Source organism: Macrobrachium nipponense, chromosome 1 (genome assembly GCF_015104395.2).
Source record: "Macrobrachium nipponense isolate FS-2020 chromosome 1, ASM1510439v2, whole genome shotgun sequence".
Lineage (NCBI taxonomy): Eukaryota > Metazoa > Arthropoda > Malacostraca > Decapoda > Palaemonidae > Macrobrachium > Macrobrachium nipponense.
This window is the reverse complement of record NC_087200.1, coordinates 143864523-143892402: the sequence shown is the minus strand read 5'-3', so window position 1 is coordinate 143892402 and position 27880 is coordinate 143864523. Positions and strand designations below refer to the sequence as shown.

The 27880-nt window shown below is 41.0% G+C and overlaps 2 protein-coding genes across 2 annotated transcripts in view; one reads left to right on the top strand and one right to left on the bottom strand.

Moving 5' to 3' along the window:
- Nucleotides 1–27880, bottom strand: part of LOC135218962 (transmembrane protein 62-like) — a 608314-nt gene that overhangs the window by 8887 nt on the left and 571547 nt on the right. Inside the window, 2 exon segments of the mRNA XM_064255400.1 lie at nt 10864–10919; nt 12940–13058. Coding sequence (XP_064111470.1) covers nt 10864–10919; nt 12940–13058 — 175 coding nt within the window.
- Nucleotides 14807–27880, top strand: part of LOC135219704 (DNA-directed RNA polymerase II subunit RPB11-like) — a 30762-nt gene continuing 17688 nt past the window's right edge. The window contains exon 1 of the mRNA XM_064256690.1: nt 14807–15002. Coding sequence (XP_064112760.1) covers nt 14925–15002 — 78 coding nt within the window. The 5' untranslated portion in view covers nt 14807–14924. The remainder of the gene's footprint in view (nt 15003–27880) is intronic.

Below are 27880 nucleotides of genomic sequence, written 5' to 3'. Positions count from 1 at the left end.
TAATTTACAATGGTACAAAAATTATGTCAAAGTGACGAAATAATTTCCGAGATGTGTCAGATACTTTTTAGTGCGGCAAGAGAGAAATTCACGCTTGCGCGCCTGCGTAACGATTGTAAACAAAACAACACCTTGATTCGTGAACTCCCAGCATCCCCCAAGGCGCGTGATTCAAAAGTTTTAGGCTGGTAGGCCTATAAGTATTTTTCCGCAAATTTTAAAAAAAACCTTTAAAAGGGTCTGTCCCATTCTTTATCCCTTCTCCTTATACCTTCCTTTGGCCCCCCTAATCCCTCTTCAGTAACTTAGACTTCCTTCCAGGGGACCCCTCTGGGGTTTAAATCGGTTGCAACTGAACCCCCATTCTATTCTATACCCCCATATTCATTCAATAACACTAAACACACTAAATACCCAACAATCACTAGGCACTAACTATACACTAAATGCTCACTAAACACTTAAAAGACTAAACTCACTAAATACTCATTATACCCCAAACACTTGGTAAACATTCACTAAACACTCACTAAATCCTAAGCACTCAATAAATACTAAATGCTTATCAAACCCTAAATACTTATTAAATACTAAACAGTGAATGAACATCTACTCATTAAAAATTCAATAAACACTTACACACTAAACATTTGCTAAACACTAACATTCATAAGACATTCACTAAGCACTCACTGAATACTTACTGAGCATTCACCACACACACAAACAATCACAAAACATTAACTGAACCTAAACACTCACTAAACATTCACTGAATACTTACACACTAGACATTCACTAAACCCTAAACACTCACTGAATACCTACTGACTAAATATTCACTAAACACTAACTTTCACAAGACATTCACTAAACGCTCACTTAACATTCACAAAACATTCACTAAAACCCTAAAGATAAAACATTCACTGAATACTTACACAATAAACATTCAATAACATTCACAAAGCATTCACTAAACCCTAAAGACCCAGTAAACATTCACTAAAAACTGACACATTAAACAGTCACTAAACCCTAAACTACACGCTTACTCACTAAACCCTAACAATTCCCTAAACACTTACTCATTAAACATTAATGATAAAAAAAATTCACAATCGCACTAGTTTTTCATTTCTCTTGTTTTCTTTACATTAATGCTAGGTGATTATTTTTTTTGGTCTAGTTTGCTCTTATATTTATTCATAATCTTCTTGAGAGCATGGAAATGTTCGAAATAACTTGGTGTGTGGAGAGATTGTTTAGAAAATCGAGATCCTCTGTGTCCTTCATCAGCCAAGTTTATTATATCTGACAAGTTTTACACCAGCCGAAAAAAATATCGACTATAATAACAACAATATTCATTCCTAAAACTGGTAATAAAAAATGTATCCAGGATTTCATTAGTATGAAAGTCAGTTGAAACCAAAAAAAAAAAGGTAGTCCTGCTTCAATAAAACAAACTGAGTAGGCTACAGTGCAATTATTATGATCTGTACTCTGACTATAGCGTATATATTACATATGTATTACTATCTATTTAAATGGGTGTGTTTAACTATATTTAACAAATGTTATGTACATAGACATTTTTAAGCAATAACTCTAATAATGATAAGAACTTACATGCTGCTTTACAGTGCCAGTCTTTCAGCCACCACAACATTAACATTCTCGTAAACAAAGCTAAAGAGAGTACTAAAATTGAAGTCAGTTGCTTGCTTGACAAAATAATATGACCGAATTATTATGGGCCTACAGGTGACTGTTACTTATATGAAACAAACAAATAATATTTGTATTAAATAAATACAAAGGATATGGAAAGGATAAAAATATTTATTAAATATATCATGATGATGTATAATATGGTTCAATAGTACCCTACTATACCAGTCTAGACATTAATTATCAGGGCTTGCTCTTTCCCCTGCCCACCTGTTAGGGTGTGTCTATCAGGGGGAAACCACCCACTAAAATCTCTGGCATTACCATCACAGCATTCTAGGATATGCAGTGCTATTATAGCGTAAATTTTACTTGGTACGTATCTCCAATGTTGGCTGCAGATCCTGTTTCCCCCTCCCATTTCCCACACGTTGTGGGGTGTCTGTCTGGGGAAAACCACCGACTAAAATGTCTAGCATTACCATCACAACATCCTAGGATATGCTGTGATATTGTAGTACAAATTTTACTTGGTATTTCCAATGTTGGATACAGATCCTCTCTCTCCCCCTCCCCCTCCCCACTTGTTGTGGGGTGTCTGTCAGGGGTTAACCACCCACTGAAATGTCTGTCATTACCACTGCAGTACTCTAGGATGTGCAGTGCTATTGTAGTACAAATTTTACTTGGTATCTCCAATGTTGGATGCAGATCCTGTCTCCCCCTCCCCACTCGTTGTGAGGTGTCTGTGAGGGGATAACCACCCACTGAAATGTCTGTCATTACCACAACAGTACTCTAGGATGTGCAGTACTATTGTAGTACAAATTTTATTTGGTATCTCCAATGTTGGATACAGATCCTCTCTCTCCCTCCCCCTTCCCCACTCTTGTGGGGTGTCTGTCCGGAGATAACCACCCACTGAAATGTCTGTTATTACCACCTCAGTACTCTAGGATGTGCAGTGCTATTGTAGTACAAATTTTACTTGGTATCTCCAGTATTTGATGCAGATCCTGTCCCTCCCTCTCCCCACTCGTTGTGGGGTGTCTGTCAGGGGGTAACCACCCACTGAAATGTCTTGTCATTACCACCACAGTACTCTAGGATGTGCAGTGCTATTGTAGTACAAATTTTACTTGGTATCTTGGATGCAGATCCTTTCTCCCCCTCCCCACTTGTTGTGGGGCGTCTGTCAGGGTATAACCACCCACTAAAATGTCTGTCATTACCACCACAGTACTCTAGGTTGTGCAGTGCTACTGTAGTGTAAATTTTATTTGGTATCTCCTAAGTTGGATCTAGATCCAATTAAACCCCCTTTTCAGTGTTTCTGTCATTGGGAACCCACCTCCCAGAATGTCTGTCACTGGTAATTCTATAATCAGGAGAGTCTGCAAATATATTATAGTATATTAGTTTCATCTGGTATCTCATATACTGGTTCTAGACCCAAAATCTAACAAGCAATTATTGGTGTTTGTTAAGAAAGCCACCCATATATTTTAGGCAGACGGTCAGTTTCACAGTTTACAAGTCTACTCCTAAATACAAGTAGGAGTTACAGTCAGTATCTCGTACGTTGCATCTCATGGTGTCTGGGCTGCCGCTCTATAATGGGCATTGGTGGAAGTGAGTAACAAATTAGCTGACCATTTTTGGGAGAGATGGCTTCCCTTTTCACAATGGGGATTCTCAAGAAAAGAGAACTGTAGTGCTTCTTCGCATCTAGTCAAGTAACTACCGGCCAGAAGTCAGCTTTACTTTTATCACCTGAATAAGTCGCACCTTTTCCTGGAAGAGACTGTTCAACAGGTGCTTTTGGATCTTAAAAAGAAATCTATGAATGATCTAACTCCAACCTACAAGGCGCCTAAAGGAGAGACGCCCTACAAGAGCCAAGTTGTCGTCTCTACACAAGCATCCCTTTTGGGGAGGCAAGACCAAGATTCAGACTAGACCCAAGTCGAACTTACGTCCCCCCCCAGCAAAGTCAACCACGAAGTTGTCCTTCAAGTCCACATCTAAGTAGTACAGAGGTCCCTCACACACCAGTAGGAGCAAAACTCCATTTCTTCTGGGAAGAATGAAGCCAGAGAGGAGCAGAACCTTGGGTTGTGTAAGTGCTTCAGGAAGGTTGCTCTATCCCCTTCCAAGAAGATCCATTGCTGTCCAGAGTTCTCATGGCATTTACAGCATACTCAGAGGGATCAGAGAAAGCTTTGGCTTTCGTTAAAGAAGTAGTGGCTCTTATCAGGAAGCAAGCCATAGAGGAGGTAAAAGAATCCGACACGTTAAGATTTTACAACAGGCTTTTTGTAGTCCCCAAGGCATCGGGGGCTGGAGGCCAGCTCTAGACATCAGTGACTTGAACCTTTACGTAAGATTAAATTTTGCGTGGAAACCAGTTGTTCTGTTATGTCAGCTCTCCAGCCAGACAACTTGATGGTGACCTTCGACATGGAAGATGCATATTTCCATGTCACTATTCACCTGGAGTCCAAGAAATTTTTGAGGTTCGTCTTCAAAGAAAGGATTTTTCAATTTAGAGCCCCCTGTTTCGGCCTGTCAACGGCTCCTCAAATCTTTACTTTAATCCTTGTTCCTCTGGGCAAATGTCTACATTTGATGGGAATCGATGCATCATTCTATCGAAACGACTGGCTCCTGAGATTCAAGTCAAGTCGTCAGTGTGTGGAGGACTTATAGACAAGGCTTTATGCCTAACTCAACAGTTAGGCATAACAATAAATCGCATGAAATCTCAAATGACCTTGACTCAGGGATGATTCTCGACTCTCTAGCTTTTTGGACTTTTCTCTCCCCAAAAAGAATCGAGTTGTGTCTGAAGATACTCCAAGAGTTTTTACTTCTTCCATCTTGCTCAGCCATAAAATGGATAAGTCTACTAGGGACTCTAGCATCAGTGGAGTCGTTTGTATCTTTGGGCCATCTCCACATGAGGCATCTTGAATTCTTCCTAAAGGCGAGTTGGAATCAAAAGGATTAACCAGACTCGTTTGTCTTTCCTATTACAAAATAAATAAAATTAGATCCACATGGTGGCTGTCATGGACGCTTCAAGAAGGGATTTCCGACGCATGGACAAGGGCTGGGGAGCACTCCTAGAGGGGAAGAGAGTATCAGGGATGTGGATGGACCAACAGAAGATGCTCTACATAAATATGAAGGAATTGACGGTGAGCTTCCTAAGACTCTAGGCCTTCGCCCCATTAGTCGCAGGGAGAAACAAAGCAATCTACGCAGACAACACTATGGCCCTATTGTATATCTGCAGACAGGTGGAGAGACTCATTCTTTTTCTCTAAACGAGGTGGTGAACAGTCACAAAGTCAAGCTTTTTCCAAGATTCATTCAAGGAAAGATAAATATCTAAGCAGACGAACTGAGTCGCTCCAACCAAGTTCTCCCGATGGAGTGGACTCTGAATGCAAGAGTTTGCCAAGATCTTTGGAGGTTGTGGGGCGGTTAAACCATCCATAGATCTCTTTGCCACCTCCAGGAACAATTGTCTACCAATCTTCTGCTCACCTGTTCCGGATCCGCTAGCATGGAGAATAGATGTGATGCTCCTGGATTGGACAGAACTCAACATTTATGCTTCACCCCCATTTGGACTCATAAGAGAGGTCACCAATAAGATAGTCGCATCGGAATGTATCAATGACTCTCGTGGCCCCATTCTGGCCCAGAAAAGAATAACTCCCAGATCTTCTCAATCTCTGTTTGGACTTCCCCAGGCTTCTTCCACAAAATAAATTTCTACTCAAACAACCCCACTTTGACAGGTACCATCAAAGGCTATCTGCTCTGGCCCTGACAGGCTTCACACGGTCAGGAGTCTTGTCAGAGCAAAAGGGTTTTCTCACAGAGTGGCAAAAGCTATTACAAGATGCAGGAGAGCTTCCTCTTGCAAGTTATACCTGTTGAAGTGGAGGATTTTCAGAGATTGGCGCAGACAGGGTCACGTCTCTTCTTCGACCTTTATTTCTTCAACCTCTATAACACAAGTACCGGAGTTTTTGCTATTTTTAAGAGATACCAGGAAACTGTCTACATCTACCATAAAGGGCTATAGGTCTAAGCTTTCCTCAGTATTTAAGCATTGAGGGTTTGATATTTCGACCAATCAGGATATCAGAGACCTAATTAAGTCCTTTGAAACTTTGGAGGTAGAAAAGTCTGGGAAAGTCAACTGGAAACTTGCAATTGTCTTGGAGTTGTTATCAGGTTTGCATTTTGAGCCATTACAGTCTGTTTCTTTGAAGAATCTTATGAAGAAGTAATTATTTTTAGTGGCTTTGGCAATTACAAATAAGGTTAGCTAAATTCATGCCATCAGTAAGAGGTGGTTTTTGTTCAAAATAACGCAGTATGCTCTTATGTGGGAGACTTTCTTGCAAAGAATGAAGACACACCAAAGCCTTGAGCTCATTCTTTTGTAATAAGAAGCCTTATGGATATTTTTGTTGTGTCCAGTCAGAGCTATCAGTATCATCTTACCACTGAGAAGATAAGAAGGACAACAAATTGTCTTTGGTGTTCAGTGAGAGATCCTACCTGTCCACTATCCAAGAAGGCTCTTTCTTTCTTTCTTAGAAGTGTCATCATAGAGGATCACTCACAAGTTTGAGAAGAGGTCCTACCTGTCCTTAAGGTGAAAGCTCACGAAATTCGAGCAGTAGTAATGTCACTATGTGTTTGACATAATATGTCTGTGTCTTTCATTCCTCAAGTCCCATTCTGGAGATTTAAGTCAGTGTTTGCATCACACTATCTCAAAGATAATGAAGCAGCTTTTGAAAACTAGTAAGTTGGGGCTGTTATCTGTAGCTGGCATGGTGTTGGGAGAGGAAGCATAGGGGAACTTCTTTCCATCTACTGTCTCCTCGTCTTGCACATTTTGAGCTGTCGAATCTTTGGGAAGCCTGGGGGTACAATGTACCTAGAGTACCCTCCAGTTTTTTAGGGTTGTGGTTTTGATAATAGTGTAGGTGATGGTGTTTTTTTGGTTTGTTGTTTGGTCTTTACCCAGAGCAAGGGCAAATTTTATGTCTTTTGTTAACCACTGGAGAACTTCCATGGTTACAAAATCCCACTACAAGTAGGGACGAACCTGGCCATTACTACCACATCTCCTACAGATGATGAGAGCGCCGACCAGAGGCAGTACTCACCTGTAGCTGTTCCCTCACAAGGTAAGGTACTGCAAGCATTATGTTAATGCAAGCAATCTTATTTTATCTAAATCATTAACTTATTTAATGTTGGAGACAATAAATGTCCCTATTACCACCTTCCTTGGAATGTGGAATCAGCTATTTAATTGTTTGATAAGTCACTTGTGTGAAAATTATATTTTTATTGATAAATGAAAGCTTCACATATATTTACCAAACAATTACAAAATCAGAGGCCTTCACCACCCCCCCCCCCCCCCCACACACACACACACAGATGGACATTGCAGCTCAACAAATTGTTGGTAGTTTGCTCAGCAGTACCAAGTGTTCCCAAAAGTGGGTGGGTCCCATTCACCTACACCAGCGGTTCCCAATTACTTTTGGTCATTACCCCACTTTTTCCAAAATCCTAGCTAGCAGCCAGTTCGTTACCCCCAAACCATATCTATTATTTTGTACATGATTAATGTAAAACAAACTCTTTTAGTTGGTTGAACCTTCCTTTATATTCAATTATTGAAACAAATATATCAAGAAGTACCATTACTTCTGTTGAAAAGAAAATACATACATATAATAAGGTTGAAAATAAATGGAGAGAATTGAAATAATGAAGGGCACATCTGGTGTCATTTTCTGGGGTCAATCTATATCTCTCTGCTTCACATGGTCAAAAGAGATGTAAAGCCAGCCTCACACATGTAAGTTGAACCAAATGGTAAAAGCATTTTAACTGCTTCTAAACTTGCCAGCGGGAACTCTTTGTTACGGCTAATCCAAAATGAAGATAATTTCATGGAGTTAAACTCCATTTGTATGATGTTGCTTGCTTTTATTTCAAGTATTTCTTCTGAGAGTCCATTTGGTTCATCTGGCAAATAGATGTTCAGTGTTACATGTGAATGGATTCTGAATCCAAGCATAGTTGAGTGGGTTAATTTCAGGGAAATATTCTTCCAAACTCAGACACGGGCTATTTAAATGAGCACTCATTATACTCCCCATATCACTCAAGTGTATATAATCTGCATCTTCCAAAAACTCTCCTAACTTAGGAAATGCAGGTATTCTGCCAGTTTTCAATTTTGAGTCCCCAAAAATCCAGTTTGCTACGAAATATATTACAGCACCTGTCAAAATGAAAACTGTCATTAACCCCATCAAATGCAAAATTACCCCAAGTGGGGTAATTTACACCTATTTGGGAACCGCTGACCTACACTAATGACAGCAGCGCCGGCAGCGGCAAAATTTGAATTTTCAACTGCCAGGTAACGAAGATTACAGCTGTCATTTTTTGGTATGTGTGAAAAATTTTTTATGATAAAATATTTTTTTGTTGGGGTTCCAGCACATATTGGTGTGCATGGAAATGAAGAAGCTGACAGATTCCCCACAGCAGCAGCTCTAGATTTATTTCCAAGGAGGTGTCCACTTTTATATAATTATTTCTTCCCAAGCATTAGAAAATTTATAACTACAGTAATCTGTGTCAAGGGCATTGGAAAAGTACTATAGGAGAAAATAAAATAAAAAAGTTACGGATGTTATATTTCCTTGGAAGTATATAGAATGCCTAGATGGGAGATGGCTCTTTGTGCTGAAGGATTGGGTATACTCGGCTAACACAGCTTTTTGATGTCTGGGGAGAATCAACCTTTTTGTCAGGATTGTCTGGTCCCCTTGACTGTGAGGCACTTGTTGGTTGAGTGCCCCAGTCTTGGGGATATTAGAAGCTGTTACCTCTCTAAGACTCTTGGTTGGGATGGCAGTTTATCCTTGCCAAAATCCTTGGAGAGGATGTGGTGTATGATGCCAATGGCATTTTTAGATTTACTATTGACGCTGATCTTCTCCCAAAAATATAATATTTCTTTAATTTTCTTCTATCATTTTTTTTGTTTTTATAGCAGCTATGTTGTTCACCTAATTGATATATGTGTCAATGACCCAGCTGTCACAATGCCAGATAACTCAAAACTTTCATTCATTCATTCATTCATTCGGCTTTCAGGTCTGAGATGCTGAGTCCTTTTTAGATTGCTACGCAGTACCCTGATGGGACATAACAGTAATTCACCTGGGTCATCACCAACAGAATCCTGGAGAGAGGGGGAAAAAAGAAAGACTCAAATCTATCATCATGGATAGGGGATTCTGACTCTTAGCTACAAATCCCAGGACAAATTTGAAGGTCATGGAACTCCAACACCTCATATGTTAAACATTAAAACGAGAGTCTATATTCTTCACCGACCCTCTTTGAAGAAGCCAAGGCCAGTAAGAAAACCATCTTGAGAGTTAAATTCCTGTTTGTTGAGCCTCACAAGGGTTCATATTATGGAGGGCGAGTAAGACTGCTGAGCACCACGGTCAAGTCCCAATTTGGTGGTTTGAGATCTCTTGGAGAACAAGACTGCTCAAAACTCTTGAGAAGCATGGAATCTTCCCATGATGAAGAGAGACCCATGTCTTTTAAATAAGAACTAGTCATAGAGCAGCTCTAAAACCACTGATGGCTGAAACTGAGAGTAGTTTCTCCCTACAGAGAAAGATGAGAAAGTACACTATGTGTTGGTCAGAAGTTCCAACAGGAGAGAAACCCCACTGATGACACCAATCATAGTAGACTAACCATTTTCCTTGATACATGGCTATAGGTGATCTTCTGAGGTAACCTGACATCTCTGTTGCTGCTCTGCAAGAAAAGCCCATTGCTCACAAGAGATACTTGATAGTCTCTAACCATGAAGAGATAGGGACCCCACCGATCGGTGAAGCCTCTCTACGTGTGGTTAGCAAATAAGCTTGTGCCATGGAGGAATACCTCTCAGAGCCTCCGTCAACAAGGTTAGAAGATCAGGAAACCATTCTGTGTGTGGCCAAATAGAAGCCAATAGGGTCATCCTGAGACTCTGGGGAATCATCACTGTTGATCACTTGATGGATTAGGCAAAAGGGGCAAAAGGAGTGTTTCCAGGTTCTCTAGGGATATTGGAAGGCATCCTCTGTAACAGTCCAGGGATCTGGAATGATCAAACAAAACACCTCTGGTTTTCTGTTGAACCTTGTTGCAGAAAGGTCTACCATAGGCCTTCCACACAGATGGCATAGCCTTTCCACCACCTTTTGATGAAGTAACCATTCCACCCCCAGTACCTGCAGTACCTGACCCCAACAGCTTAGCTTGTCTGCCACAATGTTCCTCTTGCCTGGGATGTATAAGTCTTGAACATAAAGTTTTTCTCAGTAATTTCTCATTAATTAACTCATCTACCAATTAGTATTTCTTAGACTTCTAGTTCTGTAAAAGATTTATTTTCCTGTTAAGTTTTTCTGTATTGAATAATTCCACAGTACTTGAAAGGGTATACTAATAACAAGTAATCAATAAAACTAACTAACAATATACTCAAACCTTATCCTTAAGAACATTTATCTCATCAATGAACATCCTCATGTAATGAAACTAAAAGAAATAATAAAAACATATAAAGCCTTAACTTTTAAACACTAACTGAAGTTTTGTATAAAAAGGAGAAAGAAAATAAATCCAGGTCACAAAGCCACAACACTTATAAAGATTGCAAAAGATTTTAACAATGTCACAATTAAATGCAGCTCTTCATGTAACTTCTTAATAATGAAAATAGTATTACTGCCTGCATAAAGTAAAAATAAATCTCAGAGAAAAGCAAAAGCAGAACTTGATGCAAAGGATCTAGAAAAAAACTTGAAAAGTCTACCAACAAGTGAGATAGCACACAAGTTCATGATCTCTTCAATATCAACATGACTGTTTCCTTAGTTGTTGCTGCTGAGCAATGAAGATGTTTTTATATGATAGTCTGGTTCACCCTAACTATTATTAAGTATAATATGTTACATTATTACAACACTATACATAAATTCATTAACTTAATGGTATTCCTTATCTACTAGAAGTCTTACAACCTACAAATACAGTCAACCATACTTTCCTTACCTCATCCAGCGCTTAATGAAGATAAGAAGAAATGCAGGAAACTGTAGTGTAGTCCACTGAAAAATAATTTAGATAATTATCAGTGTAGTCCACTAAAAAATAATTTAGATAATTAACAGTGTATTTCTCTTTATTCGGCACAGTTAACCCTTTGTTCACTCATAAAACGGTAAAAAACAAACAAAAAGTTTTATTTCAGAATAAAGTGTTGTTTCATTTAAGAAATGTTCTACAGTAATACCCCGAAACTATATGATGTTAGGTTCCAGACCCTCTTGCGCAAGGGGAAGTTTAAGTAAGTTTGACACGGTCTCTAAAAATGCTAATAAATGCTTACTTCTAGAGTCTGAACACTAAATCTAGGGTTGAGAACTAGAAGGGCCAATGTCATAAAACCATGTTTTCAGAAAAACGCATTTAAAATATTGCTTCCTTTATTAAAATTCAGGTAAGTACAGCAAACGAAAGCTTTGTTTTTTTTTTTTTTTTTGGGGGGGGGGGTGATTGCTTAACTTATAACATTGGCCATTATAGCACTGAAACAGAGATCAATTTCTAGTTTAGTGACGGTCTTAACTACAATAGGCCATTTTTTGACATTGGCCCTTTTAGCTCTCAGCCCTAGAAATATGACCCTAATCTTGCTCCCTAAATATTAAGCTAACTTTTAAATGAAATTAAAGTTACTGTAATTTCATTAAAAATGAAATTACAATGTTAGCTTAATAGGAGTGTGTAAAGATTACATATGTACAACATAGTTCTCTCGTTTCCCCCCATTCGACCAACCAATCTATTTTTAGGTCTTCTCAACCACTTTTAAGAAATTCTTTATTCTGCCTCTTTCTCCTTGTTTCTGAAATTCCTGTTCATGAACAACAGCGCTTTTTATTTGGACTAATAAAACTCTTAGTTATGTGTCTTTTAGAACAGGCATTCACAGTTCTACAAGGTAAAGGTAAAAATAAAAAAAATTAAAAATTATCTACACTACTGCTAACTCAGAGAGAGAGAGAGAGAGAGAGAGAGAGAGAAGTGTCACACACAGACACACTGAGTGTTATATAAAAATCATTGATGCTATTCTAGCAACACTCTCCTTCTCCTGTCACCTTCCTTGACATATTTGACAGCTCTGGACTTTGAGCTTCTATGTAAGTGATTTTTAGCTGGATTTGTTAGTGAATAGAAAGATGAGGGAAAGAATCTTTATATGCATAGCTAGGACTTTGGTTCTATGTTAGGTTGGAATAGAAAGAGGAGGGAAAGAATTCTTTTTATATGCATATTTTGTTATTGCAGTGATTATTATTATTATTATTATTATTATTATTATTATTTTATTCTTATCATTATTATCATTATTATTATTGTTATCATTATTATTATTATTTGAAAATATTAATAAACATATCGTAGATATAATAGATACACCACAAAAATTCTCTCATCTCAGTAAAAGAGAGCGAGAGAGGTAGAGAAACGTTGTTCTTACTTAAAAGTGAAATTGAAAGGTCATTTCTTTCAAATACTATCGCGAATTTTGTCATTACAGTTATTATTATTATTATTATTTGAAAATATTAATAAACATAGTACATACTACATGTACCATAAAAATTCTCTCATCTCAGTAAGACTGAGAGAGAGAGAAATTATTATTTTTATTATTTAATGTTATCCAATTTACATATGAAAGCTTGAATACTTATAAATTACACAAAAATATTGAAGAAACCTCTTTGCAGGGTTTCTCCAAGATTAAAAAATGTTGTGTTCGCATCTCTGTGAAATATACTCGCGTATTATAATTAGTTAGGTTCCAATAAAAAGTTTGTGCTATTGTGAATTTGTGCAACTCGAATCACTGAAGATTGAAGTATTACTGATCTGCTAATAAGTTTTAGTCTTATACATAATGTATTCACCATTGACATAGATGTGCCAATTAAGAATGTTTAAACAAATAGAAGATGTTTCTGAGACCAGAAGAAAACCTATGACAAACAAGATTTCTATCCAAATGTCCACCATGATATTTAGCTTACAAAGGTATAGGAAACATTATTAACTTACCAAGAAAAAAGCATCTGGATATGTTAGTTCTCCAGGCAGAACTGTTGAGCCAACAAATATTCCCCACATAAACACCACACCATACTTATCTCCTGCAAGTCGTCCTATGTACCAAGGTCCTGTATATGAATATAAGTAAATAAGAAGTTAAGAAGTGAGTCTCACTCATACATACAATATGTTTAGAAAAACTATGCACAACTTATTACCACCCAGGTAATTTCTTGCAGGTAATGCAGGAGGCCTTTCAAACTATTATTCTATTAAACAAATATATTCAATTTACATTTAATCTAAATGTCTAAATGAAACATTTTTTTGTCTTGTTAGCTCCATAATTGATTGTTAGTTATGCTTAATATTTAATTATACTTAAATCGGTTATTTAATTATGCTTAAATCAGCTCTTTAATCTGAACACATTTGCCTTCCAATAACTGGCTGTAGTACAATATATAAAGTATATTGTATATGAAAACAAGACCATTCAACAGATTGCATACCTCCAACAAGACCACTCAATAATGACTTGATCAACTTAGTGAAGACACAATACCTGTGATAACTAATGTATTATAGAAATGTAAAAGCAACTCCAGGTTTCACTTGTTCCTATTTGATATGCAATCAGTGAGTGCATTCTTCCAATAATATTAACCACAATGAGCACATTTTCTCTGTACTCTTGTCTGTCTGTCTGTATTTGAACAAAACACCTTAACACCACATGAATTTATTTTGAATAATGTTGGATAGAAAAATGAGACTCCCTCCACAAATTTTATGGATATCATCAAAGATTTGGCATTGTTTCTATAGAGAAAATAATTAGCAACTCCTCATAATTATCAACCAAAAGTAGTTATCTTTAGATGGTACCCTAATGAATGTTTTTATTTACTTAATTATTTGAAGTTTCATCTACAACAGTCCTTTGGTAATATCAAACTTTTGGACAGACTGCTACAGTATAGAGTCCAACTAACTAGAATATGACTATAGCAGATAACCTAATATACAATCAAAACTTGTAATTACTAAAAATAATAAAAATATCTGCTTTTTCTGATTATTGACATCACAAAGACCCTACAAGTAAATATATACCAAAGAATGAATTTTTAAAAGACAAACCCTTATCACTTTGCATAAGGATTTTTTTCACGTCCACACAAATCCTTCGTATACTCCATAATATTCTATTTCCACCTGGAAATATCATATAAGGATGAGATTTGTGATGTATGCAGAACTGAAGATGAATACTGTTGTTTTTCCTTAGACTAGCAATAAGAGTTAATAACCAGGTTATCCTGGGAAATGAGGGTTGTTAAAACGAGAAACAGCAATACCCGACAATAATAACAGTAAAAGGTACATGGGAGGTCACATAATGCTCGGTTGGGATTTGTTAAAGGGCATGAGATATTAGGGCACAGAAGATATTCTCTTATGACCTAGCATTGAATCCGTTTGGTTATTCAGTACCAATTCGGCGGCAAAACAATGTATTTGATTATGAGATTATGTATGTATGTATGTATGTATGTATGTATGTATATATATATATATATATATATATATATATATATATATATATATATATATATATATATATATATTATATATTGGGTAAAGTAAATCTGACGTTGAGAACCATTACAAATCATGAACACGACAGCTCTCGTGACGGATATTTTCGACGGCAAAACAATGTATTTGGTTATGATATACAGATAAATATATATATTATATATATATATATATATATATATATATATATATATATATATAATATTTATGGTGGATACAGTAAATCTGACGTTGAGAACCATTACAAATCATGAACACGACAGCTCTCGTGACGGACCGTAGAATATTTAATATCAAAACAACAACAAAGGTCGTCAAAAGAAGAATATTTACAAGTGTGGAACGTTCTCGTTTCTGTAGGAACTAGCCAAAATTTCAAGCGGTTTATAAAAATGAATGCACCGCCGACTTTCGAGTCATTTTTGCTATTCGAGGGAGAAAAGAAAATCCTTAAGGAAGTGGATACTAAAGTAAGTAAGCCTAACAAAACGCTACAGTACGATTAGCCTAGTTACCTATGTAGCCTACTACGTATATCCTACGCTGAACTAGGCCAAGCTAATCTCCTAGTAAATTTAAGTCTCTTATTTTAGGGGTTTTGCTCTTAGCCTAACCTCGACAACCCTATTTTTGATAAAAGTAGGGTAAAATCCCTCTGTGCGGCCAGGCGACGACCTATACATAGGCTAGCCTAGTGCAGCCACTTTCCCAAAAATTAACTAGGGGGAAACACCGCCTTGGATCCATCGTCATCAGGTGGATCAGCCTTATTCACTCGATATTTAATTGATGATACAAGAAGACAATTACATCTTTTAAGCATACCATTCAAAAGTTTGCAGTTTCGTCATCATAGGGTAAACAACCAACTGGATTGGCCAAACCACTGACTACTGCATTTGTGGCCAGCCTACGAAAAAGTACTTAAACACGTCTTGACACCGGAGATGGTCATCATTCATGAGTTGGTGGTGGTGAGAGGAACGGCTTCAGACCTTTACTTTCCTTTCGAAGTAGAGGGAAAAACCAGCGACTAGGGTAAAACATCACAGCAGGCCAAACAGGCCACCTACAATCAACGCTTGCCACCCTCCGAAAAAGTACATTATAACGCGTCCTGACACCGGAGATGGGTATCAGTCGCGACTTCTTGTTGGTGAGAAACGGAGCTAAAGACCTCTACTCTCCTTTCGAAGTAAGTATTTTCTCCAAAGTTAGAAATTAAGGCCAAATTTTAAGATTTAAACAGAGGGTAGTGAAAAGGGTGGCTACGGCAGTGGAAATCTCACCAAAACGCTTTAGAAATTTTTACTTACAAATAAAAATGTTTCGAAGATTGACGCCATCTTGATGTTTACGGAGTCACTTGTGTCAACAAACTTCCCATTTCCTGTGCTAAATCTGCACACCACTTGTACCCATAGACGCTGGGGCACTTTCATCACAACAATCGTAAACCCAACCTCTTACCAGCACTTATTCAAGGGGACTACAGCATTCTTTGCGGCGTTTTGCGCTCTTCAATTGTTTATCAGTGTTGTCAATTGGTATGTGTTTACCCTCCAAACTAGGTATAAGACTTACACAAAACCGGGGAAATAAGTGAAATTAGCGTATCTATTTATATGTACGTACATATTACAGCAATTTTATCATTACTGCATTACTATGACAACTAGAATTCATCGAAACAGTTTGTAAATGCATCGGCGTATGTGTGACGCTCCACTAGATTGGCAACGATTAGTCATTTTTCCTCACTCGTCTGCTCGTAAGTATACTCCGAAACATTTGTGGGGGGGAATTTTGGTTGGGTTAATTTGGTTCCAAAAAAAGGGATAATAGACATGAATTAAATAAACATTTTGAAGTAAAGTTAAACTAAATATTGAGTAAAGTAAACAATTAAGGGAATAAAGCTTTGCATCTCATAATCAGTGTTGTCGTCTGCTGCTCGTAACTGTGTTTGCGGAGTGAGTGCTTAGGAACCAGGAACAGCAATGTGGTTCAAGTGCACTGTGGAGTGAATTAAGACCAAAATGTGTATAATTACAATCAAATAAGCACTGGAGTTTCAGTTGTGATGGCAGTAAGGATTCAGTTCCAACCATAACCCCGGGAATAACAAGTTTCATACTTTCAGTAATATAGGCAACAAAATGTTGTTTTATTGTGCTGATTACAACTGCAATCTTGAGTAAGATCAATAAACGTTACATATATACGCTAACATTGTTCAAATGAGTGCTGGGAAGGCTGGGGAAAGATGGTGGCCGTCACTGATGAGAACCTTCCATGCAAAACGTAGCTGCCATATTGGATTTCAAAACTGCCTTGAAAACATATTTTACGAAGAGCTCACATGCTTATTTTAGTTCGTATGGGGCTTTCATATATCACATTATGTTGACGAAACTTCAGTCTTTTAGATGGTATGCTTAGAGTTGCAATTGTATTCTTGTTTCACCAATTAAATATAGAGTGAATAAGACCCGTCCACCGTGATGAGGGTTGGCCTGCTGTGGTGTTCTACCCTACCAACCCTTATCACGGTGGACAGGTCTTATTCACTTGATATTTAAATAGTGAAACAAGAATACAATTACAACTCCAAGCATACCATTCAAAAGATTGAAGTTTCGTCAACATAATGTGATATATGAAAGCCCCATACGAACTAAAATATGTTTTCAAGGCAGTTTTGAAATCCAATATGGCAGCTACCGTGGGATGTAAAGGTTCTGATCAGTGACGAAAATCATCTTTTCCAGCCTTCCCAACAATCATTTGAACAATGTTAGCATATGTATGTAACATTTATTGATCTTACTCAAGATTGCAGTTGTAATCAGCACAATAAAACAACATTTTGTTGCCTATATTACTGAAAGAATGAAACTTTTTATTCCCGGGGTTATGGTTTGAACTGAATTCATTCTTACCTTGTAATCGGTGGTTTTTATCCTTACTGCCATCACAACTGAAACTCCACAGTGCTTATTTGATTGTTATTATACACATTTTGGTCTCAATTCACTCCACATTGCACTTTAAACAAGTTGCTGTTCCTGGTTCCTAAGCGCGCGCCACAAACACAGTTACGAACAGCAGACGACGAAACTGCAGTTTTATTCTCTAAATTGTTTACTTTACTCGTTATTTAGTTCAAATTTACTTTGTTATTTAAAAATTTTAATTTAATTCATGTATATTATCCCTTTTTTGCAACCAAATTACCCCGAAAAATTACAGATATTTCTAAAGTAGATACAATCAAATGTTTCTAACGTTTTCGTACATCTGGCTGCCGAAAACCATACGGATAAGTGGATTATATACATTTTTTTGTTTTTGCTTTTTTGTTTTTGCTAGCACTTTTCATTGATTTCAGTCTATATTAGTATTTTGAATTTCTTTAATAACCGTATGCCAGAAATAAATGTAACCTTTAATGTTTGCATGCTAAGAATGGCAAAATCATCGTTGCCACATTAGTGGAGGCTTCACACATATGCCGGTTCATTATTATAAACTGTTTCCATGAATTCTAGTTGTCATAGTAATGCAATAATGATAAAATTGCTTTAATATTTATGTATATTACTTCCACTACATAGCCTAATTTCACCAATTTCAACATTTTGTGTGTAGTCTTATACCCAGTTTGGAGGGTCAACACATACCGATTGGCAACAGAGAGAGAGAGAGAGAAAGGAAGGCGAAGGAACGAAGAAGGAAAGGGGTGGTGGTGGAGGGGGGGGGAGGGTAGGAGGAGCTTTTTACGCGTGTTCGTATCCATTTCTGGACAATGGAGTTTTTGTCTCTTGGTACAAGGTCAACTGTCGTTATTCTTTACGATTAGTGATTCACGATACCCTTATAAATTACGGCACTGGTGTAATGCACATAGTAAAATCGCTTCTGATACGAGTGTTCGTTACAGAAATAGGTATGCCCAAAAACGTGCTTGCACTCTCTGAAACCCATAGTACGTATGCTGCTTAGTTGTCAATCAGTTTTTTTGTAATCAAGTATTTTTTACAAGCTAGCTATGAATAAATTTGTATTTTTCTCAATCAAAACATATGACCCCTCATGCTAACTTTCCTCTTTTAACGACTTTCTGGTCATTGCAAATTCGGCCCCATAATTTCTTATGGTGCGAAAACAGAGGCCCAGGGACCAAAAACGATTGCGTCACACTACGGCGATAATCCGGCAGTAAAACATCTTCATATATCCAAAAAGTAAATAATAAAGATATATATGCGCATTACGATTATACCAATTACATGAAGAGCTGATAATCTGCATGAATAACTGGTAAACTGTTCTGCAAGAAAGTTGAGTAAAGCAGTTATTTACAATAGGTACGAAAGTCAAGATGTCGTGACGTCATAATACAGGACTTAAAACGAACGTTCTAATTCCAAAAATAATTACTTAAATTTGAGTCAGATCGAGTTACTTTTTCAATAATGAATATTTTCAAATTAATCATCATAAATATGTAAAATATTGATGTTTTACTATTTATTTAAAAAATTATCAAAGTGCACTCTTCGTCGTCGTCTTCTACAAAACAGTTGTTTACTCAGTGAGGGAAAAGTTTCCGATTGTTGTGATGAAAGTGCCCCAGCGTCTGTGGGTACAAGTGGTGTGCGGATTTATCACAGGACACAGGAAATGTTTAGTTTATTGACACAAGCGACTCCATAAACATCGAGATGGCGTCAATCTTCTAAATATTTCGAGTTGTAAGTAAAAATGTTGAACGCGTTTTGGTGAGATTTGCACTACGTTTGACACCATTTTCACTACCCTCTGTTTAAATCTTAAAATTTGGCCTTAATTTCTAACTTTGGAGAAAATACTTACTTCGAAAGGAGAGTAGAGGTCTTTAGCTCTGTTTCTCACCAACAACAAGTCGCGACTGATGCCCATCTCCGATGTCAGGACGCGTAATAATGTACTTTTTTTGGGATTGTCCATGCTGATCGTACATGGTCCACTCTGTACCCTACGGTTTTTTACAATAAGTATTTTCTCTAAAGTTAGAAATTAAGGCCATATTTTAAGATTAAACAGAGGGTAATGAAAAATGTGGCCAAATGCAGTGCACATTACCACATCTAGTATAAATATCTCGAAGATTGACGCCATCTCAAAGTTTGCAGAGTCGCTTGTGTCAACAAACTTCCCATTTCCTGTGCTAAATCTGCACACCACTTGTACCCATAGACACTAGGGCTTTTCCATTACAACATTCATAAACACCTACCTCCAACCACTACTTATCCAAGGGAACTACGATTTTTAATGAAGAAGAAGAAGTAAGTATTTTCTCCAAAATTAGAAATTAAAGTCATATTTTAAGATTAACCCTCTTACGCCAATTGGACGTATTAAACGTCGAGTCAAAATGTCTCCCATATGCCGATTGGACGTATCATACGTCGGCTCAAAAAAGTTTTTTTAAAAATTCGCGGAAAAATACTTACAGGCCTACCAGCCGAAAACTTTTGTATCACGCGCCTTGGGGGATGCTGGAAGTTCACGGATCAAGGCGTTGTTTTGTTTACAATCGCTACGCAGGCGCGCAAGCGCGAATTTCTTTCTTAATCGCGCTAAAAGTATCAGTGACACATCTCGGAAATTATTTCGTCACTTTGACAATAATTTTTGTACCATTTAAATTATCCTTTACATGAAGTATTATATATGAAAATGTGCGCAAATTCATGTAAAATACAAAAAAAAAATATTCATGATTGTAGCTTTTATCAGTTTTGAAATATTTTCATAAAAATAACGATAAGTGCAAAAATTTCAACCTTCGGTCAACTTTGACTCTGCAGAAATGGTCGAGAAACGCAATTGTAAGCTAAAATTCTTACATTATAGTAATATTCAATCATTTGCTGTCATTTTGCAACAAATTGGACGTCTCTAGCACAATATTTTGATTTATGGTGAATTTATGCAAAAAACTTTTTTCTCACGTTCGTGCGATAACTCTTCCGATAAATTTTTTCGTGCGATTGTCCTAATGTTTGCACCCTTTTAAATTTGCCGTTACATAAAGTTTATATATGGAAATGTGCGCAATTTCATGCACAATACAACAAAAACAACCCATGGTTGTAGCTTTTATCAGTTTCGAAATATTTTATCATATAAATAACGTTAGTGCAAAAATTTCAACTTTCGGTCAACTTGACTCTACCGAAATGGTCGAAAAACGCAATTGTAAGCTAAAACTCTTATATTGTTCCGACACGGCATACAAACCTTCGGTCCTTTTACAATAGGAAGGTACTAGCGGCAGCTGGATAGGTCGTAAGCTTTCGAACAAGGGTTCGGTAGTTTAACTGCTTGTCCGCAGGCAGGCGCGCTAGCGCGCGACTGGGAGGTAAACAAATCACTTTTGCTTTCGGCCTGCTGGCGTGTGGACGTGTATCATCGCTCTCTGCCCGCTTCATCGTCGTTTGCTTTCGCATGATTGTGTTTTCTTTTTCTATGTATCTAGTGAAACTGAATTGTAAGTACAATCATTTCATTGAATTCAAGTGTGAATTAAAGGATCTTGGTTCACAACGCCCTCCGATTACCCGAGTGCCGGGACTGAAGGGCGTTTGCGGAATTCCATTTTCCCAGAATGATCCTCGTATTGTGTATGCTCGGTGCCGAGGGCGGGAGCGCTCGCTCCGAGCGTATATTGGGTTGGAAATGTGTAGATGAAAATCGTAAGTGCTCTTTTCATTTATATTTTTTTGACCTGTATGCCCGTTGCCGAACGAATGCGCTCGGCACGGAAACTTATTCAATATGAAAGTGGAATCGCAAGTACAGTATTCTTTTTCATTTTCATATATTATTTTTTATTGTAGCAATACTCATTTTGGATCAGTTTCCGAGCTTGCCCGGAGATTGATCCTTCCCCCTTTTTATTTTGAATGAGTGAAATCGCAAGTGCAGTTCTTTTTCATTTTCATTTTTTTATTGATTGCATTGTTGACTGGGATCAATGTTCCGCTATTCACGGGAATTGACCTCCTTCCCCTTTTTATTGTATGAAGTGAAATCGCAAGCGCAGTAGTCTTTTCATTTTCATATATTCGTTGATTGCATCAATTCATTATGGATCAAGGTTTCCAGAAACCTTGATCCATAAAGGTAAGGAATGAAACCTTTCACCCGCCCTTGCGCTCGGTACCGAGGGCGCAAATGCGCTCGATCCGAGCCCTTATTCATTGTGAAGTGAATCGTTTTGCAAGATGCATTTTCATTTTGTTCCTTATTATTGATTGCATCAATATTATTTGGTTCAAGTTCCGCTCAGTCAGGGAATTGATCCTTATGCCTTGTATTCGTGCCGATGGCACGATTGCTCTACGGCTCTTATTTTTGTTGTTGGGTACATGGGTACTGTGGCGGGGGTGGGGAACGAGACCCCCCCCGCTCAGTTCCCACAGATGGCTCTTACCCTTGAGGGGGGGGGGGGTGGGGGGGGAGGTTCTCGTTCGTTCTCTCCTCGCCCGATCCGTCGAGCGCGGGGAGGGCGCTCGGTGCCCGATGTACAATTGTATTAGGGGTCTTCCACTCGTTCGGGAGGGATCAAAACCCCCGCACGAGGGGATTTCCCCCCCATTAATCGCTACTACTATTATTTCCGCAGGTGCTACTGCTACGAGGGTGGACCTTGGTGAGGTATGGGCGTCCTTCCAATTGCAGAGCGTGCTGGTGTCCAGGGGCTGCGGTTCTATGTCTGGGCCTACTGATGCGGTCACCCATGGAGTGGTGACCACGCAACCAGGTGACGACGTCCCTCCTCACCTGGTGTACTCGCCTCACGTGGTAACAGTCCTTGCCTACAGCCGCTGTGAAGTGCCGTTCGCCGTACCGAGAGGGGGCGTGCCGCCGCCGCTCGTGGTTGCCGCGCTGCAGCGACCACACTTCCGCTGCCCTAGAACTCGCCCCTGGACCTGCCGCCGGTACCAGGATGTTGCTGGCTGCTGCTCCACTTCCTGTGTTTCCGGTGCTGCCTGCCGTACCTGCCGATTCTGGGCTGACTGTCCATGCAGTTTGCTGCGCTGGCTGTCCCTGCCTTTGTGCTGCGCTGGCTGTTCCTGCCGTTGCTGCGCTGGCTGTCCCTACCGATGATGTGCTGGCCGTGCCTGCTGTTCCTGAGATGCCCCATACCTGCTGATGTCGTCCCTGTTCGTGGTGGTACTACCCCAGACTTTGGTCTGTCTGTACAGGTGCGTCCGGGCCCTGTGGCTTCGGCTACAGCAGCCCCGGCTCCGCCCTGGATAGCAGATCTTACGTCTGTCCTGAGGAAGCTGACGAAGAAGAGGAGGAATGTCGTGTGGTCGTCGTGTTCATCTTCTTCATCGTCGTCGGCCGCCGCCTCTTCCCCTTCGACTTCTAAGGCTTTACAGCCGAGGAAGAAGAAGGTCGCCTCCTCCCTCCTAAGAAGCTTCCTCGGGAGCTTCTCGGGACCCGTCTCACCTCGGTGGGACGGGAGGTTCCTTCCGCTGGTCCTCCTGCTCCTTCGGGAGCGGGGCCCGTCTCTTCTTCCGCGAAGGAAGAAGACTAACGGGGACCAGAGGGGTACCGGCTAACACCGGTACTTCCTCTCGCCTGGTGTCAGTGGTTCTGCCACTGCATCAGGGTCCGTCTCGGCCTCTCGTTCGCGTGGAAGGTACCGAGTGTACGGTCGCCTACCAGCGACCCGTGCAGCCAGGAACCAGACCTCTGAGTCCGCTCAGCGTCAGGTTCACGGCACGGGGCGGAAGACTGGTGACAGCCGCTCATGCGACTCTCACCAGACCAGCTCTCACTCTCGCGGTGTGAACAGCTGGCTACCCGGGGACGTGACGGTCCACGACCGACCACGGGCTGAGCTGGGAAGAGGTCCTCACCGTTAGCCGGTGCCAGCCACGGCTGGAACCAGCGACGTGACGTGCCGTGAGGACAAGCACCGGTCTCACTGCGACAGTGGAGCCTGCAGGTCGCCTGACCGTCGCTCTCACAGAGAGCGATCGGGAACGGCAACCAGCACCAGCTCTTCTGACACTCGAGATCGGGGCCGCTGTGCTCAGTCCAGCCGTTCTCCACAGCGAGACGGTTCGACCAGGCCTGCAGCTCGATCGTCACCGCGGGTTGACGATCGCCTGCAGCCCTCCAAGCCTGCTGGTTCTGCCAGCGAGCGACGAGGGAGCGTCAGGTCTGCCTCTCCCGTACCTTCAACCTCCTCGGGTTACACCGGGAGGAGCGAGGTATTGAGGAGTGATCGTGAGGGGTGCGCCCCTCATGATCCCACCACGACGCCCTACGTGCCAGGCACGGTTCTTGGACCGACCAGGACGTATGCGCAAGTGGATGGGGAAGACCGAGAGGGCTGTCGCTGTTTCCCCCCCCCTTCTTAGGAGGAAGGTTTCTCGGAATGCTCTTGTTCGAAGGCTTAACGGTCCCACTCTGCAAGATGCGGTGACTTCCGAGATCCAGAGGAACTTTGCCGAGGTTACGGCGCTGATTCGTCAGCACAATGACCTCGGGGAAGGATCGCCGCTCCCACCAGCAGAGCCACGTCTCGGCTCGAGTCGTTTTGGGGCCCGAGAGGGAACCCAAATCGACGGTGGGTCGGCCGCGATCGGAGCTTGCCAACTGTGTTGAACCAGGTAGTCTCTCGTCTCCGGACAAGAAGGCTCTCTCAGTTCTGGACGGTCGAACAAGCTACTTCACCTCCTCTACTGCGACAGAGGCGTTTATACGTGTCTTCGGACACCGTATTTAAATACCCCTTCGGTCCTCCTGAGGTTTCGACCTCGACGAGGACTGGAATGAGTCGGAGCGGTATCGGCTCTCTACTGTCAGGTGTCGATCAGCCCCACCCAGACGACGTTCACAGTGGCGGCAGACACTTACCTACAGTATGAGTTCGTAACCCTCCTCGGGAAAACGTTTTTCTCCTGACGATACGTTTTCCCAGGCTCTGAGAGGCCATCGCCGTAAGGCGATGGCTGCTCCTTTTCTTCTCCAACTGCTAGATCCGCTGGGAAGGCGAGCCAGTATCCAATTCCTCCCCCATTCCCTCTCTCCTTACGGCTACGAGGAAAGGGGAGGGATCCTACAGAGATTTCTCTGTAAGATCCCACGTTAGGGGCTGCGCTACCGGGGGGGGACCTTCGGGTCCTACCTGACGTAAGCCCCGGTCATATTGAGGAGGGATCCTGCCCCTTTCTCGATTTCTACGGGAATCGAGAGGACCACCAGCCGATATCGTCTGACGAATTCGGTGGGGGGTTTCGCAGCAGAGTGCTTAGAATTCTACGGAATTTCTAGCGCACTCAGAGTGTTCGAGTTTTTTACGATCTCCAAACACTCAGGCGAGACCACGGTCCAAAGTGAGCGAGAATCCCCGATAATTGTTACACGATAATCGGGAAACCTCGCTTATGTTCTCGAATTCCTGTAATTTCTAGCATTTGGAAGAAGACTGCTGCTGAAAGAAGAGTATCTCACAGTAGGCGCTTAACCTTGGAATAGAGAAGAACGGACGGGAACTTCCAGTTTGGCTTGAACTATCGTCTTCGGTATTCTGTTCACCATTGAAGCTTTCCTTTGGGAAAGACTTCTCCTTCACTCTCTTGACTAGAGAACGAAGGCGGTCGATCTCCAATCCTTATTCTCATTCCTCGAGGGGAAAAGAATTTAGGATGGAGGTCGTGGTACAGAACCTACAAATATACTACGTATATTACCCTCGCGACATGATTCTTTAACAGTTGAATTGTCCGTGGGGTAGGCGCATACCGTAGTTAACTCTACGGTTTGTGACCGAGACGAATTGTATCTTAATTGAACTGCAACTCGGGGTTGCCTGCAACCTCCCAGCAGTTATCAGTTTCGATTTTAGATACTTGGTATTGTCATGACAACACCAAATCAGCTTTTGTATTTACCGAAATCCGTTTCGGTTAGATATAATTGCTCGAGCGTATTCTTTATGCTCGATGGTTCTAGCCGAACGCATTCCTTCGTGGAATAATGGATTACCTGGCAACTCAGGATGACGAGTCACCGAGAGCTACTGCGTATTGAACTGCCTGATAGCGGCTCAGTATCAGCTAGGTCTCGGAGATGCACGGTCGGTTACGTCTCTCTCTCCCCTGGTTGGATTGACTACCGAACCGTATCTCTGCCCAACAATCATGGACTTAGGTCTCTGATTAACGGGGATTCTCGCAATAATGAAGGACCATCTACTGCTGTGACGCTCGATTTTCATCGCCTTCGACATTGCGAGAATTTTCAACAGAGATATCTCTTGGACTCTTTCATCTTTCTGTTTACCGCACGGTAACAGAAGTCTGTACTAGTCAACCGCTGCATCGCACTGCGATAATGCGAATGATTTTTGCAGACATCTGAGTTTGTCTTCAAAATATCTCGTATTCGTAGGTGTGCAATTTCATTGCTCGCCCCGAATTAACAGATATGTCAGAAGACATCGCCTACTCTCCGACCTGACAGCTCTACTTCCAAATGTTCAGCCATGAGAAGCAGTTCTTCAGGCAGTAGTTTCCCTGTCTTCATTACTGAAGCGCTCCGCTTTTATTGCAACTACGATCCTCACCGGACAGCAATCAATAGCGGTTAGCGTCTCAGTCTTTGTAGCACAGGTTCAGAATCTTGAGATCCTTCTCTCGGTTCAGCTGTGAAGACGTAGGTTGCATTTTCTGTACACCTTCGTCTTCAACGTCACATAGTGTTGTTTCTCCTTACCCGAGAATCAACTATACTATGAGATATCTTGCCATCAAGGACCTCGGTCTCTAGAAGGCAATTGACTTTCGCCTGTTGGGCACATGCCTTAAGAGAGTCATCACCTTGCCTTCTGGCATCGGTGACGAACAAATTATTTGTTTTAGTCTCTTGGCATAACCCTTTAAGGCGAAGGTCACGTTGACTTGCTCGGGTGCTTGGACAACTTGCCTCCTAACCGAACGCAGTCAGTAGGCAGCTGTCAGAGCGCCCAACAGTCTCGTTACTCAACTTCGCTGTGGACTTAGTTGGCGGTTGTTGTTCCATAACAATCTTTTCTTCGTCCTAACGGCTTGTCACAGTACCCATACCATCGACACCCAACATTGAGTGTCGGTGTCCTATCCACTACCGAGAACAACAACTTCGCTGCAGACGGATAGACCAGTATGGGTACAGGACATCACCGAAGTCGAGAAGAGGGATAGGTCATACGACAATTCCCTTCTTTTCCTCTGAGGTAATTGCATGACTTTGCCTGCGAAGTCAAGCATCCAGGGGATGGGGATTCGTGACGCTCGATTTCGTACCGAATTCGTAGCGAAGACTCTGAACCCTTCGGTTCCTGACGATCGGTTAGAGTCCTTCACAGTCCCCTCCCTAATGGACTTCACCGCCTTCGATGCGAAGGAGATGCTGCTTTGTCCTGTGAAAGCACGACCGCGCTTTCTGAAGAAACTCGACATCCCAGGCGGAGTGTTGAAGACTCTTCGTCAGCACCAAGATGACCTAGAAGTACACTCCCTCGAGTTACACAAGAACTTCTCCGTGGCGCAGGCTGAAGGCAGGGGTCTGGTACAACCAGACCACTCTGGCCTACCTCCTTTTGGACCTTTTGGATATTGCCCACAGGTCCTTGGATCGTTTTCCTTAGGACCCGTGTGGCTGCTCAACACGTTGTGTAGCTAACCCAGACCCTAGCAGGCTGAACAGCATCGAGTCCTGGTGTGACTGTATGAATAGATAGTGAATGAGAAGTGACTGGCTTCTCTTTCTATCTTTTTCTACCCCTCTACCTGTGGGTAGAGGGATACGGTCATTACCCTGCTGGATAAGGACGAGATGCCGGTGAGCTATATGACAGAGCCCCATCCTATCCCTTTCACTAGGGATAGGAGCAGAATATCCACCACTTCCTTCTACAAGGGGGGGAAGTGGATGCCTACAAGAGTCAAACCCATGACTTTATATTTGCTCCTGTACAGGAACAAGTTCTTGCATTGCTGGTACGAAGAGATGCGCATGCCCTCTCTTAGTACTCTCGGTCCAGAGGTCTGACATTGATCCTGCGGTGCACACCCCGATCAATCGGACAGAGGCTTGGATCCCTCCCTCGCTCTTACGACCAGGGAGGCTTCCAAGGTTGGGCGAACACCAGTCTGTTCACAAAAGACTCAGATTCCACCCACCAAGAAGTGAGTCTTCCTATTGTAAAAGGACGAAGGTTTGTATGCCGTGTCGGAACAAATGACAATTTGTCTAAAATTGCATTTTTCCTAACTATACAAACCTGAGTCCT